Source organism: Medicago sativa, chromosome 3, assembly GCF_051527215.1.
Source record: "Medicago sativa cultivar Bolivia chromosome 3, Bolivia_mono, whole genome shotgun sequence".
NCBI classification, from domain to species: domain Eukaryota; kingdom Viridiplantae; phylum Streptophyta; class Magnoliopsida; order Fabales; family Fabaceae; genus Medicago; species Medicago sativa.
In genome coordinates, this window is record NC_140751.1 from 19,220,552 (window position 1) to 19,238,398 (window position 17,847).

The 17,847-nt window shown below is 32.0% G+C and overlaps 1 protein-coding gene across 1 annotated transcript; it reads left to right on the top strand.

The window, feature by feature from the left end:
* Positions 1-16,384: 16,384 nt before the first annotated feature.
* On the top strand, positions 16,385-17,149 carry LOC146936194 (uncharacterized). Its single transcript, XM_085749158.1, has one exon. The coding sequence runs from the start codon at positions 16,385-16,387 to the stop codon at positions 17,147-17,149; it is 765 nt and encodes a 254-aa protein (XP_085605284.1).
* Positions 17,150-17,847: the final 698 nt, after the last annotated feature.

The window sequence follows — 17,847 nt, forward strand, 5'->3', positions numbered from 1 at the left end:
AAAAGAGTTCTAACTAGAATATTTGAGTCAAACCCTCTGAAGAGAAACACAATCCACTAAGTTGTTAAATATGTTATCCGTAAAAACCATAATTCAACTAAAATTTAGGGATTACAAAAACTATATCATTATATATATTAAACAAAATGAGGATTTTTTTATCATATTTAAATTATAATTGCTGTGTCTTTATATTTTGAATTTGTTTTATGAATCTTTTTCTTCATTTTTCAGCACCATGAAAAAAATTCTCTCTATATATGATAAAACAATCATTCAACAATTTATTTCACATATTTCGTGAGCAAAATTGAAACTAACTTCAAAAATAAGCATTAAGTATATCATTCAATATTCAAGATGCATATTTTTTCTTTTTCACCAATGTTTTTGAAAGATCACTAAAATAGTTAGGGCAATGCTTAATTCTTTGTGGAGGAAAAACTAATTTCTTCAATAACCGCTAACAAGAGTTGGCGTGTGAGGGTAGCTACCCCCAAATGTAAACCACTTGAATCCTTCCTTGTGTGGAAATGGTTTGGAATTTGTGAAAGACGTGTTTTTTCTGAATCTTGTAGCAAAATCAGATGCTTCTAACATGATCTTGATGTTGAATGCTCATCAACAATCTTCCACCTATGTCGGCTCTTGATGGGAAATTTCGGCAAGTGTACCAAATTGTTCAAAAGAAATAAAGTGATGAGTAAGATGATCTCCACAGGGATTGTCGTTTCCACTCGACAACTACCATGACTCATTAGAAAAGAAATTAAAAACAAATAAAATAAATAAAAGTGAGTAAATTAAGGGGTTTTGCAAGTTTGATTTGATTGTGCAAAGTAGTTAGTTAGTAACCTGGTTTGATTGCAGAATGTTAGCAAAGTTTATGATTTTTCGAATCCCCTCCTCTAAAGTTGGTTAAACAACAACGTATGTGGTGATTTGATTCCAAGAGATTAAGTTGAAGTCTTTAAATGATTATGTATGTGAGTCTTGGTGGAGTTCAAAGGAGGTTGGCGATTCTTTTAGGCATGTGGAGGGTTCTTTTGGTGGTATCTAGACTTTATGGGATGCCTCAGAAGTTGAGGTTTGGATCAATATAAGTATGAATAATGTTCTGATTATTAAAGGTAGATTTATGAAAAATGTTAAAGAGTTTCTATTGCTAATGTTTACCCTCCATGTGACCCGAGCGCTAGCCAAGATTTATGGATCAGATTAGGTGATGTGATTAATACTATAGGGGTGCTAATTGGTGTGTGTGTGAGTGTGGTGACTTTAATGCCATACGATCAGTTGATGAACGCATTAGTAAAACAAGAAGTTCCAAACATGATGATTACTCTTTCTTCAATTAGTTCATCGATAACAATGTATTATTTGATCTTCCCCTTTGTGGGGAAGAGGATTCAGTGCCTTTGGCACTCGGTACCTTTGTGACTTTGACCAATAAAATTTTGACACATGTCAAAATCTTTTAAAACCAGTTCTTACAAAAACCGACTTAGAAGGTTGAGAATATATAAAATAAATCCAAAAGGAAAAATGATTTTATTACCATTTATTTTAAGTCCAAATTACCAAGATATTATTCAAGTAAAAGCACAAATTAAATGGTGCGAAGAAACAGCTCGATATTATCTAAAAGAAGATTTTGATTATTTTCTCTTTAAAGAAAATATAGAATTAGCTGATTTGTTAAGAGAAAACCTTAAAAAATTAGTCAGATAATTTATGGATGGATTAATAAATCCATTTGGAAAAATAATACCACAACCATTCATATTAGAACCTAATTATAATAATATAATTAGAATGAAAAATCAAATTAGATGGTTAAGAGAAACGGCATTCTGGTTTCTTATAATGGAAAATAATTATTCTCTATACTGGGAGTATGAAAATTTTGCAAATCTTTTAAGCATAAAGATACAAGATATTTATGAAACTGAAACTGTAGACTATATAAAAGACTTGGAGAGAAAATACAAGATATTTATGAAAAAATAGTTGTTTTACAAGAACGACTAGAGAAAATAGTTTCTTTTATAGAAACTTCAACAGAATACTGGATAGATAAAGAGTTCAAAGAAAAACTCGACGAAAGACTATTTAATATAGAAAATATTCAAAAGGGGTTAGATGAAAAACTCTGCATAAAGATAGACGATCTAATTGATCTAATAAGCCTTTTACCTAAGAAAGATAAAAGTCTAACTTTGGAGGATCTCCAACTTCTTTTTAAGAGGGAGGAAGATGAGGTAAAAGAAAAACCCTCGCAACAAACACAATTCTTTGCTCCTAATTATTAAAATGGACGAAACAGAGGAAGAAATAGCTAACCAGCTGCAAGAATTACAAATCCTAATGGCTACTTTAGACATTAGTGAAAAGAATAAAAATATCGAAGAACTAGAAGATGAAAATAAATTCATTTATGATTTCGATTCAGACAGTTCAATTGAGAGTTTCGATGAAAATCCACAAGTAGGACTTGTTAAAGCTGATGATGCAGAATCATCAGAGCAAGAACGTAAAAGAGGACACCGTGAAGGTAAAGATGAATTTATTGACCAACAGATAATACAAGAAAAAATAAATGAAAGAAAATATAAGAGTATACCACCAAAATATATTCCAATTGTAAATTCACAGAAAGAGGATGATGTGCTTAATCTTGATTGTATTACAGACAAAGGAAAAGAATTAAGAGAATGGTATCGAAAACATAAAATAAATGTTCAAATAGATGTCCAATTAAAAGCCTTCAGCCCAAAAGATATCTTTAATTATCTTAAAACTAAAACATATGGAAATGCAATGAAATTCATACATGAATATCCAGATTCAGAATTACCATCTACGAGAAATGAAACTGTAGACTATATATACCAAATCTTAAGAGCAGAATTTGTAGGATATGAAAGTATCGATGCTAAGAAGGAATTAGAAAACACATTGATCCATAAAATTTTTAATTTAAAAATTTGTGATATGTGTCAAATAGATCCATTTATATGTGAATTTGAAGAATATTACTATGGTATTCATCCAACAAAAAGAATAGAATATAATTTATTAAATTTATTCTATAATAAACTCCCAAGGGGATTAGGAATAAAGATGCAAGAAATTTTTGATGAAAAAACAAATAACGAGATGGGATTGGAAAATACCCTAGGAGCTAGAATAACTACATTAAAACAATGGGTATTTAAACAATGTATAAATAAAATTGCTAAAAGAGATGCAAAAATAAACTTTTGTTGTGATAAACTACAAGATAAAGTAGGAAGTTATGGTTGTAAAAAACCTAGAAAAAGAAAAAGAAAGGTCTTCAGAAAGATTGACCAATCAGAATATAGAAGGAAAAAGAAATTTCCTAAGAAATTTAATAAACAAAAATATTTTAGGAGAAAGAAAAAATATCCTAAAAAGAATTCATGCCCCAAAGGCAAGAAAACATGTACATGTTGGTTATGCCATGAAGAAGGACATTATGCAAATGAATGTCCCAAGAAGAAAGAATCTAAAAAAGAAAACTTAAAATTAATTTGGCATGTAGGTTTCGAACCAATAGAATCAGACATAGATTCTGATGAAAGTAGTATTTTTGAATAAGTAGGAAGATTCTAAAAGATGGGAATCCGAATTCAACATTTATTCAAATCATCTTGAATAAAAAGAAAATCATGGGTTACATTGATACGGGTGCAACTCTATGTTTTGGAAGGAAATCCATATCCAAAGATTGGATTGAATTAAAAAAACCAAAAGAAATAATAATTGCCGATAAAACAAAACATAAGATATGGTTTGTTTTAAAAGATATTTTCATAAAAATTGAAGATAAATACTTTTATATAAGATCAATTTATGAGCATGATTCTGGAATAGATTTGATAATAGGAAATAACTTTTTAAAGTTATATAGTCCTTTTGTTCAAGAACTTGATACTATAACATTAAAATGGTTTAATGTAAATAACCCAGAAGAATGTGAACTGGTTACGACAAACATTATAACAAAAAATGAAATTTTAAGAGCAATTAAAGAAAATCTCAATGTACTTAGATGTATGTGGGATAAGAGAAAGTTTTACTTAACAACTGAACAAAATCTAGGATATCATCTAGACCAAGTGTGTTCTGAAAATCCATTGGACTCCATAGTGAATAAAATACAGGATTTAGTTGTTATAAAACTTAAAGATCCTAAAAAAGAAGTCAAGGTCCTATACAAAATCCCTTACTCTGCAGAAGATAAGGAAGAATTTAAAAAAGAAATAGCATAATTATTAGAAAAAGGTCTAATAAGTGCTTCTATTAGTCCACATTCGGCCCCAGCTTTTTATGTTAGAAAACATAATGAGATAAAAAGAGGAAAAGCTCGAATGGTGATTAACTATAAAAAAAACTTAATGAAGCAACTATAAGTGATTCTTATAAGTTACCAAGAAAAGATTACATTTTTGAAAAAATAAGAGGATGTAATTGGTTTTCATCTTTAGATCCAAAATTTGGATACTGACAGTTAAGGTTATCAGAAGAAACAAAACCATTAACAACTTTTAGTTGTCCAGAAGGACATTTTGAATGGAAAGTTTTACCATTTGGTTTAAAACAAGCACCATCAATATATCAAAGATTTATGGACAACACTCTTAAAGGTCTTGATCATATTTGCTTTGTATATATCGATGATATATTAATCTTTACCAAAGGAAGTAAAGAACAACATGTTAAAGATGTTATGACCGTTTTAAACAGAATAAAGGATAGAGGAATTGTTCTATCTAGGAAAAAGTCAGTACTTTTGAAACAAGAAATCGAATTCCTTGGTCTTATTATAAGAGAAGGAGGAAAACTCGATTTATCACCGCATGTTCAAGAAATTTTTTTACTTTTTCCTGACCAATTAGCGGATAGAAAACAAATTCAAAGATTTTTGGGATGTTTAAATTATATTGCTAATGAAGGATTTCTCCAAGATTTAGCAAATGATAGAAAATTTTTACAGAAGAAGATATCTGAAAAAGTGCCATGGTCATGGACACAGAAAGATACTGAGGCTGTAAAATCTTTAAAAGAAAAATTAAAAGTTTTACCACAACTATACAACCCAACAGAAAATGATTTTTTGGTTGTAAACGTTGATGCAAATCAGTTTACTTGGGCTGGAGTTATGAGAGCTCTACCTAATGGTAAACAAAAACTGGGATTAAATCTCAGTGGATATGTTGAGGATGAAACCCCACAACAATCCTATACCATTGTGGGCGCAACCCCACAGTTAAAATCAGATATCCCTAATGGGCGATCAGATAAAACATCAGTTTCAACTGATACAAAACTTGATTATTCAAGTAATAACATCCGAATTAAGGATAAAGATCTTGTTTTATGCAAGTATGTTTCAGGTTCTTTTAAAGATGCTGAAACAAGATATCATATCAATAAGAAAGAAACTCTTTCTTGTTTAAAAGTTTTAGGAAAATGGAGAATGGATTTAATTCCATCAAGATTTTTACTAAGAACTGATTCAACTTACGCTAGCGGATTTTGGCGCTACAATTTAAAAGTTGATCATAAACAAGGAAGACTTGTTCGATGGCAAATGCGTATCCAACAATTCTATCCTTATATCCAACTAATAAAATCAGAAAACAATTGTTTTGCAGATACTCTGACAAGAGAATGGAGCAAGCTCTAAAAGTTCTTTACAATAGCTTAAAGCAAAAGGATGAACAGATTGAAATCCATAGCCAAAAGCTAAAACAGCTCTCTTCAGAGAGGGGGGAGATGATTAAAATGATTGAAAGTCTAACTAAGATCATAAATGTTGAAACTCCAACAACAACAAAAGAAGAACAAAAAAAAAGGCTTTGAATGAACAACAAAGTTTTTCATCAACATCTTCAGCAGGTTCTATGCCAGAGGAAGATACGAAAAAGTCATGGGCTGACAAAGTTGAACAAGAAAATGAAGAGCCAAAAAATGGTTCAGATGAAACAAGCGATGCTGTAGATCCACAACCAGCAAAGAAGGTGTATGTCATCTTTGATGGTCCAATGAAAGGCATCTACAATAATTGGGCAATTGCAAGCCTCCACATCAATGGCAAAAATGTCAGACACAAATCCTATCCAACAATGGAGGAAGCAAAAGAGGCTTACAAAGCCTCCTATAAAGAAATGACCATTGCTAAAGAAATTGGCCAACCATCAAAAATGGAGTCAAAGAAAAAGGTTTCAGTGGGATCCATAATAAATCTCCAGAAAGAAAAAAATAAGCCAAAAACCCTTGATGATTTCATGGGAAAATGGAGATGGCTAGCAAACTTCAAAGAAGAGTTAGCACTTGAATGTTTTTACCCAGTCAATACCATATATGAGGTAAAAGCTAATACAGTTCCAGGAATATCCAAGGAATTTCTCAAAGAATTCTATGATTATGGAATGCTTAAGACCGTGTATCTTGAAGAAGGAGAAGGTCGTAGATTCCAAGAATTGGCTGATCTTCCAAAAGAAATTGGTGATACAGCAAAGAGATTTAATGACTTCCTTGCTAAAGGAAGAGAAATATATCTCCAGTTCGAACAAACCTATCCATGGTTTTTTGAAGAAAATAATTTTATGGTTGTAAGACCAAGAACAGTCATCAAAATAGGAATTTCAAATAAAACTTATCTACCTCCAAATTCAGAAAGTATTGGATGGACAGTAGATTCGTTCATTTATCAAATGAAACGTTTTTATGATAACCTTATTAGATATGGTTCTACCATTATTAATTATAAGGTCCTCTATACTACAGAAACCTGTCTTATGGTCTGTGATTCGAAGAGGAAGGTTTCAGAGGAACACCTCAAGCAAACACTTCATTATGAAGAACTATTCTCAAGATTTGAGAATGCTCTTTACCAAATTCCAGATGAAGTACAACAGGAGTGTTGCCAATATTTTTCAAAATACAAAGGGCACTCATGTAAATGGTGTGCAAAGAAGAAAGTGTCGGCAGAAGAAGACAAAATACCGACAATCACAGTACCTGAAGATAAGGCAAAAGGAAAAGCCTAAACACGCATCATGTAGATGACCGTAGGAATAAAATTGTAATAATGGAACCTTATCATCTGAGTCAGATGGGGTCCATTTAGATAAAAACCTTATCACCTTATGTGATAATGCTTTTACTTTTTCTTTTGCGTGTTTTGTTTGTTTTTCTTTTTAGCTGGAAGGAAAGTGACATGTGTAACGCCCTCCTTTTTATTTAATTATTTTTATTAAGTTAGAGTCTATTTATGTGATTTATTTATTTATATGAGGTGTTAGTATTTTATTATGTGGCATTATTCTATTATTTATTAGAATATGAGAATTATTAGAGTAAGTAGATTTGGAGGTAGTTTTGAGATTAGATGTCTTTTTATGATTTAGTCGATTTATTTTGATGAGTGATATTTTGTTATGTTATATGTTGTTATTTAATAGAATAATACATTTGTTATTTGTTAGAAATATATTTGTTATTTGGTGTAGAAATATATTTGTTATTTGTGAGAGATATATTTAATTTAGAAATAAATAAGATTATGAGGAATAGAGTAGTTTTGAGGTGTAAGAGAAATAAGAAGGGGGTTAGAATAGAAAGAAGAATAAGTTGTTGGGCCAAAATAGATTTAGGAAGAGAGTTTAGTATTATAAATAGAGAAGCTTAGGTTAGAAAGAGTTTACCGGAAACCGCTTTTTGGAAAAGAGGAGAACAAGAAAGAAGAGAAGAGGAGAGAAAAGTCAAGAGAAGAGGAGAAGACCTTAGGAAAGAAGAACGCTGCCACTGATTCAAGAATTAATCTAAGGTGAGGGTGAGACTATCTTGCATTAATATTAAGTTGTTAAATCATTAGATTGCATCTAACAAGTTGGGGAAAGTTTGTGAGAATTTGAGAATTAGGGTTTTGAGAGAGATTTGATGATTAGATGATGAAAACTTGTTGAATTGATGTAGAAATTGTATACAGTCCTTAGATAACCCATAGGATGATTATTGGATGTAGTTTTGAGGTTAAAACCATGAAATAACATGAGATGTTGGTGAGTTTAAGAATTAGGGTTTAATAATTGTAATAGGTTGTTAATAGATTTGAGAACCCTTTGAATTTGCATACAGTAAGTTGATGAATAATTAGTGTTCTAATGATAGGGCAATCATAGAGTAATGATTAGGATCAAGTTTGGAGAGTATTGGATCGAATAAGAAGTGGAAAAGATTTTCCCAAAGCGAAATCGCAGCTGAACTGCGATTTTGCTGTCAATGTGCAAAACGCGTTTTTATTGTCTCAGTTTGACAAGTTTAAGTTCCGAATTGGGTTTAGCTGTAAACACGAAAGTTGTAGGTATGGATGTTAGCTTTCTAATGTCGTTGGTCTCACGTCAATAGGATTTATAGAACTTGAGTTATGGTCAAATTACTGCATATATGTCACAGTGAATTTTTATGGACTTTCTGCACAACTTTTCCGAATTTAAAATAAAAACTGGTATTGATCGGTACAGAATTGGTCTTAGGCGTGGACATGAAAGTTTTAGATAATTTTGTTAGCTTTCTAGTGGCTCTGGTTTTACGTGAAAATAATGTTTGGTCTTTGAGTTATGATTAAAATACTACAGGGAGGTCTTAGCGAAATTGTACGGTGACAGCATTCTCTGTTTCATGTTTTTGCGTTTTGTTCATATGTTTCTGTTTTGAATTGATCTTTGTTCTAAACATGAAAGTTGTTGATGTTTGTGATATCTTTCCAGTAGCTTTGGTTTGACATGAAAATATGTTGTGGATAATTTATTATGTTTTTACAAAGATACATGGTGAATTATTGTCGATGTTTAAATACGATGTTATATGAAGTTGTTTATGATTGATGAATATGATGTTTTAAGATGTTGTTTATTATCATTTGATATTGTTATATTATGATATGACATGAATTATTTATGTGATCCATATGTTGTCAAGATGTTAAGATGTTAAGACGTTAAGATGATAAGAGTTGTTAAGTCGTCGAGTCGTTATGAAGTCATCAAGTTGTTAAGATGTTATGTTGTCAAGATATCAAGATGTTAGGATGTCATAGATGTTCATAAAGTTTCTAAGACGTAAGATGTTGAGTCCATGCATACTCATTTAAAGATGAGGGCTCATGCCCTGGAGCTTTTGCTCAACCACGACGATGGAGCTTTTGCTCAACCACGACGATGGAGCTTTTTGCTCAACCACGACGATGGAGCTTTTGCTCAACCACGACGATGAGGGCTTATGTCCTAGGAGTATATTTATGCTCAACCACGATGATGAGGGCTTATGCCCTAAAATGGTACCACATGCATTTGCATTTTCATGATGATCAAAGATGGTTTAAGACGTTAAGAGTTGCATAGTCGAGTCTAGATGCATTGTCAGGTCAAGTTGTTAAGATGTCAAGTTATCGAGATGTTAAGATGTTAAGATGTCAAGTTGATGAGCTATTAATGAAGTGCTTTATGAATGATTATGATGCTTAAAATGATGAATGATTATGATGTGTATGATGATTGATTACGAAGTTGTTTATGATGATTGATTATGAAGTTGTTTATGATAAGATGCTATGTGATTTATGATAAGATGCTATGTGATTTATGGTATGATGCTATGTGATTTATGATATGATGCTACATGTTTACTAATGATGATATGTGATGATGTATGTGATATTATTGATAATATAAGATGAAGTATATGACTAATATAGGAAGAATAGTGACACTAGTTAAGAAAGTTTAAGTTGTTAGATATGATTAATGAATTATAAGATGTTTAAGTTGTTGAATGTACTTTATATGATTTATATGATTTATATTATTGTTTGAGAAATCTCACCCCTCTGCTTGGAAATGTTGCTCTTCGTATGGGTAACTTGCAGGTAACCAGGATTAGTTGCGGTCGTGAGTGGACTCCTCACAAGTGTGTCTTAGGTGCTCTGATACGTAACGGGATGGAATTATGTCTTTACTTCTATTCCTTACGTATTGTTTATGAACTTTTATGAATAAATATTGAACTAAGACTTATGAGATTTTCTGATGAGGCCTGCGTGGCAAAGACTTTTTATGTTGAATGAATTAATTCCGCTGCGAAGTTTTGAATTACTTATGTTAAATGATTTTGAAGAATAAATTGTTATTTATTCAGTTTATGAATTTTTAAGAAGTGTAGCATTCCGTTTAAAGTTGAATTACTCTGATTTTTAATTATGAAATTTTTACGTTGGGAAAACGGGGTGTTACAATTGGTATCAGAGCAGGTCGGTCCGTCCGGCCAAGTAGATGAGTCGTTGTGTCGTGTCGTCATGTTTTCTAGTTAGTAGTTATGTTTTTTACGTGATCATGTTTAACTGACTAACTTTGATGTGGTTTTGTGTTTTGTTTGAAGAAGCAATAACTAAATTTTTTTTCTCTCTTGTGCTTTGAATTTCGAGGACGAAATTCTTTTAAGTTGGGGAGAGTTGTAACGCCCTCCTTTTTATTTAATTATTTTTATTAAGTTAGAGTCTATTTATGTGATTTATTTATTTATATGAGGTGTTAGTATTTTATTATGTGGCATTATTCTATTATTTATTAGAATATGAGAATTATTAGAGTAAGTAAATTTGGAGGTAGTTTTGAGATTAGATGTCTTTTTATGATTTAGTCGATTTATTTTGATGAGTGATATTTTGTTATGTTATATGTTGTTATTTAATAGAATAATACATTTGTTATTTGTTAGAAATATATTTGTTATTTGGTGTAGAAATATATTTGTTATTTGTGAGAGATATATTTAATTTAGAAATAAATAAGATTATGAGGAATAGAGTAGTTTTGAGGTGTAAGAGAAATAAGAAGGGGGTTAGAATAGAAAGAAGAATAAGTTGTTGGGCCAAAATAGATTTAGGAAGAGAGTTTAGTATTATAAATAGAGAAGCTTAGGTTAGAAAGAGTTTACCGGAAACCGCTTTTTGGAAAAGAGGAGAACAAGAAAGAAGAGAAGAGGAGAGAAAAGTCAAGAGAAGAGGAGAAGACCTTAGGAAAGAAGAACGCTGCCACTGATTCAAGAATTAATCTAAGGTGAGGGTGAGACTATCTTGCATTAATATTAAGTTGTTAAATCATTAGATTGCATCTAACAAGTTGGGGAAAGTTTGTGAGAATTTGAGAATTAGGGTTTTGAGAGAGATTTGATGATTAGATGATGAAAACTTGTTGAATTGATGTAGAAATTGTATACAGTCCTTAGATAACCCATAGGATGATTATTGGATGTAGTTTTGAGGTTAAAACCATGAAATAACATGAGATGTTGGTGAGTTTAAGAATTAGGGTTTAATAATTGTAATAGGTTGTTAATAGATTTGAGAACCCTTTGAATTTGCATACAGTAAGTTGATGAATAATTAGTGTTCTAATGATAGGGCAATCATAGAGTAATGATTAGGATCAAGTTTGGAGAGTATTGGATCGAATAAGAAGTGGAAAAGATTTTCCCAAAGCGAAATCGCAGCTGAACTGCGATTTTGCTGTCAATGTGCAAAACGCGTTTTTATTGTCTCAGTTTGACAAGTTTAAATTCCGAATTGGGTTTAGCTGTAAACACAAAAGTTGTAGGTATGGATGTTAGCTTTCTAATGTCGTTGGTCTCACGTCAATAGGATTTATAGAGCTTGAGTTATGGTCAAATTACTGCATATAGGTCACAGTGAATTTTTATGGACTTTCTGCACAACTTTTCCGAATTTAAAATAAAAACTGGTATTGATCGGTACAGAATTGGTCTTAGGCGTGAACATGAAAGTTTTAGATAATTTTGTTAGCTTTCTAGTGGCTCTGGTTTTACGTGAAAATAATGTTTGGTCTTTGAGTTATGATTAAAATACTACAGGGAGGTCTTAGCGAAATTGTACGGTGACAGCATTCTCTGTTTCATGTTTTTGCGTTTTGTTCATATGTTTCTGTTTTGAATTGATCTTTGTTCTAAACATGAAAGTTGTTGATGTTTGTGATATCTTTCCAGTAGCTTTGGTTTGACATGAAAATATGTTGTGGATAATTTATTATGTTTTTACAAAGATACATGGTGAATTATTGTCGATGTTTAAATACGATGTTATATGAAGTTGTTTATGATTGATGAATATGATGTTTTAAGATGTTGTTTATTATCATTTGATATTGTTATATTATGATATGACATGAATTATTTATGTGATCCATATGTTGTCAAGATGTTAAGATGTTAAGACGTTAAGATGATAAGAGTTGTTAAGTCGTCGAGTCGTTATGAAGTCATCAAGTTGTTAAGATGTTATGTTGTCAAGATATCAAGATGTTAGGATGTCATAGATGTTCATAAAGTTTCTAAGACGTAAGATGTTGAGTCCATGCATACTCATTTAAAGATGAGGGCTCATGCCCTGAAGCTTTTGCTCAACCACGACGATGGAGCTTTTGCTCAACCACGACGATGGAGCTTTTTGCTCAACCACGACGATGGAGCTTTTGCTCAACCACGACGATGAGGGCTTATGTCCTAGGAGTATATTTATGCTCAACCACGATGATGAGGGCTTATGCCCTAAAATGGTACCACATGCATTTGCATTTTCATGATGATCAAAGATGGTTTAAGACGTTAAGAGTTGCATAGTCGAGTTTAGATGCATTGTCAGGTCAAGTTGTTAAGATGTCAAGTTATCGAGATGTTAAGATGTTAAGATGTCAAGTTGATGAGCTATTAATGAAGTGCTTTATGAATGATTATGATGCTTAAGTTGATGAATGATTATGATGTGTATGATGATTGATTACGAAGTTGTTTATGATGATTGATTATGAAGTTGTTTATGATAAGATGCTATGTGATTTATGATAAGATGCTATGTGATTTATGGTATGATGCTATGTGATTTATGATATGATGCTACATGTTTACTAATGATGATATGTGATGATGTATGTGATATTATTGATAATATAAGATGAAGTATATGACTAATATAGGAAGAATAGTGACACTAGTTAAGAAAGTTTAAGTTGTTAGATATGATTAATGAATTATAAGATGTTTAAGTTGTTGAATGTACTTTATATGATTTATATGATTTATATTATTGTTTGAGAAATCTCACCCCTCTGCTTGGAAATGTTGCTCTTCGTATGGGTAACTTGCAGGTAACCAGGATTAGTTGCGGTCGTGAGTGGACTCCTCACAAGTGTGTCTTAGGTGCTCTGATACGTAACGGGATGGGATTATGTCTTTACTTCTATTCCTTACGTATTGTTTATGAACTTTTATGAATAAATATTGAACTAAGACTTATGAGATTTTCTGATGAGGCCTGCGTGGCAAAGACTTTTTATGTTGAATGAATTAATTCCGCTGCGAAGTTTTGAATTACTTATGTTAAATGATTTTGAAGAATAAATTGTTATTTATTCAGTTTATGAATTTTTAAGAAGTGTAGCATTCCGTTTAAAGTTGAATTACTCTGATTTTTAATTATGAAATTTTTACGTTGGGAAAACGGGGTGTTACAACATGTGACCTACTCTGTAAGTCCTTTCCTCCTATAAATAAGAGCCTCGATGCTCACTTGTAAGACAACTAAAATCAATGAAGTAAGTACCTTTAGTTTGTGAAAAACATTGTGGGAAAGGGCTTCGCAGAATTTGAAGTTGTCATAAACAAATCAAAGGATTTCAATATCAATAATCGAGAGATTATTTCAAAATACAAAGGATCGAAAGATCAGAATCATCAAAAATTCAAGGCAAAGTCAGGTATGATCTTAAATACTTTATAACATTTACATTTCATAATGGAATTTAGCATGAAAAAAGAAGATTCATCTGATTTTATGGCAGATGTATTAATAGATCATATAGAAAAGGTAGATTTTACCTTAAAACCTGAAGAAAATTTTAAACAAAAGAATGTTTTTTCTTTAATAAAAGAAAAACTATCTAGAGAAAATATATTAAAATATGGAATTATGGTAGGAGAAATACCTATACCAATGGAATCAACAGATGGGTCTGTTGTAATATCCATAATAGACGAAGAACAAATTAATAATAGATTAAAACATTTATCGTTAGAAAAAAGACAGAAGATAGGATATATTCATATATCAACTATCCAGATAATCATAAAAAGTACTTTTATGAAAGGAATAAACTCAGAACTAGAACTTCTTATAGAAGACGCTAGGATGGATAAAAAACATTCACTAATAACCCAAGGTGAAGGAAATTTAATAGGTGGAAAAATAAAATTTGATATAAATTTACAAATAGGCTTAAGTCTAAATGATATAGATCTGAACAGATCTTTAGTAATTCATTATAAACTTAAAGATCAAAACCTTATGAGACCAGGAAATCATCCTTTTAGTATAAGTTATAAAATGAACTATGCTTTAAGTAACTCTCATTATAGTGTAGAGTTTAGTGGAAAAGAAAAAATACAAATAGATGAGCTATTTGCACCACTAATAAAGTTAGAATCACCAATTCTAAAACCATTAAAAAGATCAAAATCTATTATGACAATAGAGAGAATACCTCTTCTAAAACAAGAAGAAAGTACTAGTGAACCAAGGTTTTTACCAGCAAGAACTTCATTAGATAGTAATGAAAAGAAAAAGTTTGATAAAACTTTATCAGAGATAAAAACTGAACTTTTAAAAATTAATAGAAAATTATAATGCCAGGAATAACAATAAAAAATGAATTAAGGTTATTCAGAATAAAACTAGATAGCATAGTTAATAAAATAGAAGAAAATTTCTTAAGAATAGAAATGAAGAACACAATTTGGGGAATTCATGATTTAATGATTTTACAAATTTCATATATAGATGAAATGATAGAAGAATTAGAAGAAACAGAAAATATTTCTGTTATACAAAAAGAAAGAGCCACAACCCTGTTATGGCCATCTCAAAAACTAATTGAATTTGAATAATCATTAGAAAAAATTCTATAATGCCTGGTTTGGGTCTTATAACAGAATTAAAACTCTTTAAAGAAAGATTAGAGAACATAGTCTCTGATATAGAATTTTATCATAGAAGAATTGTCTTAAGACAGATTCTTTTTCATTCCAAAGAATTTGTAGCTTATCATATAGAATATATTGATGATTTACTAAGAGAAATAGAAGATTTAGAAAATCTTACTAACACCCAAAAAGAAAGAGCTAAAACACTCTTAAAACCATTTCAAGGGTTAATCAAAATCGAACAAATGTTAAATCAAGTTCGACAAAATTCCGCTGGCGATTCTGCGTCCAACCTGGTATCAGAGCCAGTAATACAATCCTAAGGGATAAAAATGAAATTAAAAATAAAAATAAAAATATTATTTTTCAGAAAAAGACAAAAACTTTTTAAAATCGCTTTTTTAAATAACCGATTTAAAAGGATAAAACAAAATGGAACAATCTGGTTCGTTAAAAAAATTTCAACGGACACGATTTGTTGAAAGTCACATGACTTTTCCCGCCCAAAAGTCATGGAATCCTGGTCCCCTTTGTGGTAGGCGTTTTACTTGGTATCAGGGTGATGACCTTTCTATGAGTCACCTCAAAAGATTTCGTTTATCAAAGGATTGATGTGTGCAATGGCCCAATCATGTTCAAAGTGCTTTGTCTACAGGTTTATCTGACCATTGTCCAATCTCTTTGACCATTTATGAGAAGAATTGGGGTCCACGCCCTCAACACAATCTCCAATGGTGGGCAGCTCTTTCAGATTATAAACAGATTGTTCAAGAAAAGTGGAACTTTTTTTCAAGGAGAAATGATATTTGAACAACCACTTTTAAACAACTTTTGTGACAACTTTCTCTCTCATACTCACATTATACTTTTATTCTCTCTCTTCCTTTTTCTCTCTCCATTGTTATTGTCCAATAAGATGAGAGAAAAAAAGGTTGTCATTAAAGTTGTTTGATTTTGGTTGTCAAAATATCACTCCTCTTTTTCAAGTGGATGGTTTGAGAGGATTTGTGCTATAGAAAAAGCTTATAATTATTACAGGTTGTATGAAGATTTGATACCAACAACACTCTCAAAACTTAGAAGGTCGTATATGTGAGGTAAAAGATCGCATATCTACTCTTGACACTTGAGGAGAAGATTTTGATCTAGAGGCTAAATAATTAGAGGAGCTTTGAGAAGAAGAATTTTGAGGGATGAGTGAATATGCTCTGGCGATATTTTGAGAGATCTGTTACTGTTCATCATCACTTTACCTTTTCCTTTTTCTAACGTAACCTTTCCTTCCAGCTACCTACAATCACCGATCATGTCCAAATCAACCAACAACAATCACCTTATTCCTTGGCCTTGTCTGATTTCAGATGATGACTCACCTCCGATTTCAATCCCAAACCCTCAATCTAACCCCCCTTCCGTACCGGTTCCTAAAACGCAGCTTAAAACGTTTGCTCAAGCTCTCGGCAACGTTTGTGATGTTCCATTATCTCAGCTTCCCCAACCTTGCTTAAAAGGGGACAGAGTTACCATTGAAATTCCAGAAGAGGAGTGTATCGCAGGTGTTGAAGAATGCAAACACGCTTTGCACGGGAGAGTCATCCTTCCTAAAGGGTCAGCCCCATTATCAGTTGATAGCTTGCGCACCAAACTGCAGATTCTCTGGAAATCTCTTGGTAAGTGGGGTATTACATCGATTGGGAAAGGTTTTTACGAATTTACCTTTTCATCCATTGAAGATCAGAGAAGGGTTCGTTCTGTTGGTTCATGGACTCTAAACTCTGGATTTTTGAAGCTTTTTGCCTGGTCCCAAGATTTCAGCCCTAGCACGCAACATCAAACAACCGCTCAGGTATGGATTAGAATTTATGGTCTGGCGCAGGAATATTGGAGAAAACGTATTTTATTTGCAATTGCTAGTGGAGTTGGTTCTCCCATTTGTACTGACACTATCACTAGTAAACCTAGAATGGAGAGAACTTTTGGTCACTATGCTCGTGTACTCGTTGATATGGATTTAAACAAGGAATTGATTCATAGAATTTGGGTTGAAAGAAAGGGTTCGCTTTCTTTGTAGATATTGATTACGAAACCATACCACACTTTTGCACTAACTGTCAAATTGCTGGACATCACATAGGAGTGTGTAAGAAACTAAGAGCTCATGAGGTGAATCAAGGTCCCCATAAAATGCAGGGGAAGGCTAAGGACAAAAAGGAATGGATTTCTAAGCCCCCTGAAGTTATAATGGTGGATAGCACGCTTGTTAAGTCTCCAGATAGAAACATAGAAGATGTTGAATTAGAGAAAGAAATTAATGAAGCAATAGAAGCTCACAACTCAGCATTTTCAAAGAAAACTACAGAGGTTACTCCAGAAGTACCAGAAGCGCAAGAGGGCAGCAGTGAGGGTTCTGAGTTTGTTGAAAACACAAAATCTCGAGATGATCAGGAAGTTGAATATCATAGTGAAGACAGTGTCGCAACAAAGCAGGATTTGGCACAACATGACATAGACTTTCTCAAGGCTTCTTGGGCGAATATGGCAGAGTTAGATAGGAATATTACTATTCAGGTTGAACATTTTGAATTGCAATTGCTTTATCCTGAGTTAGTTAATGTGAGTCATCAAGTTTCATCTCCAAAAAACATGCAGCTCTTGATTAATACAGAAGTTGATGATGATGGTTTTCAGCAGGTCATTTCAAAAGGCACTAAGAAGGTGCAGAAAGCAGCAACTATCAAGGGCAGCTACACTACCAGATCAAAGGTTGGA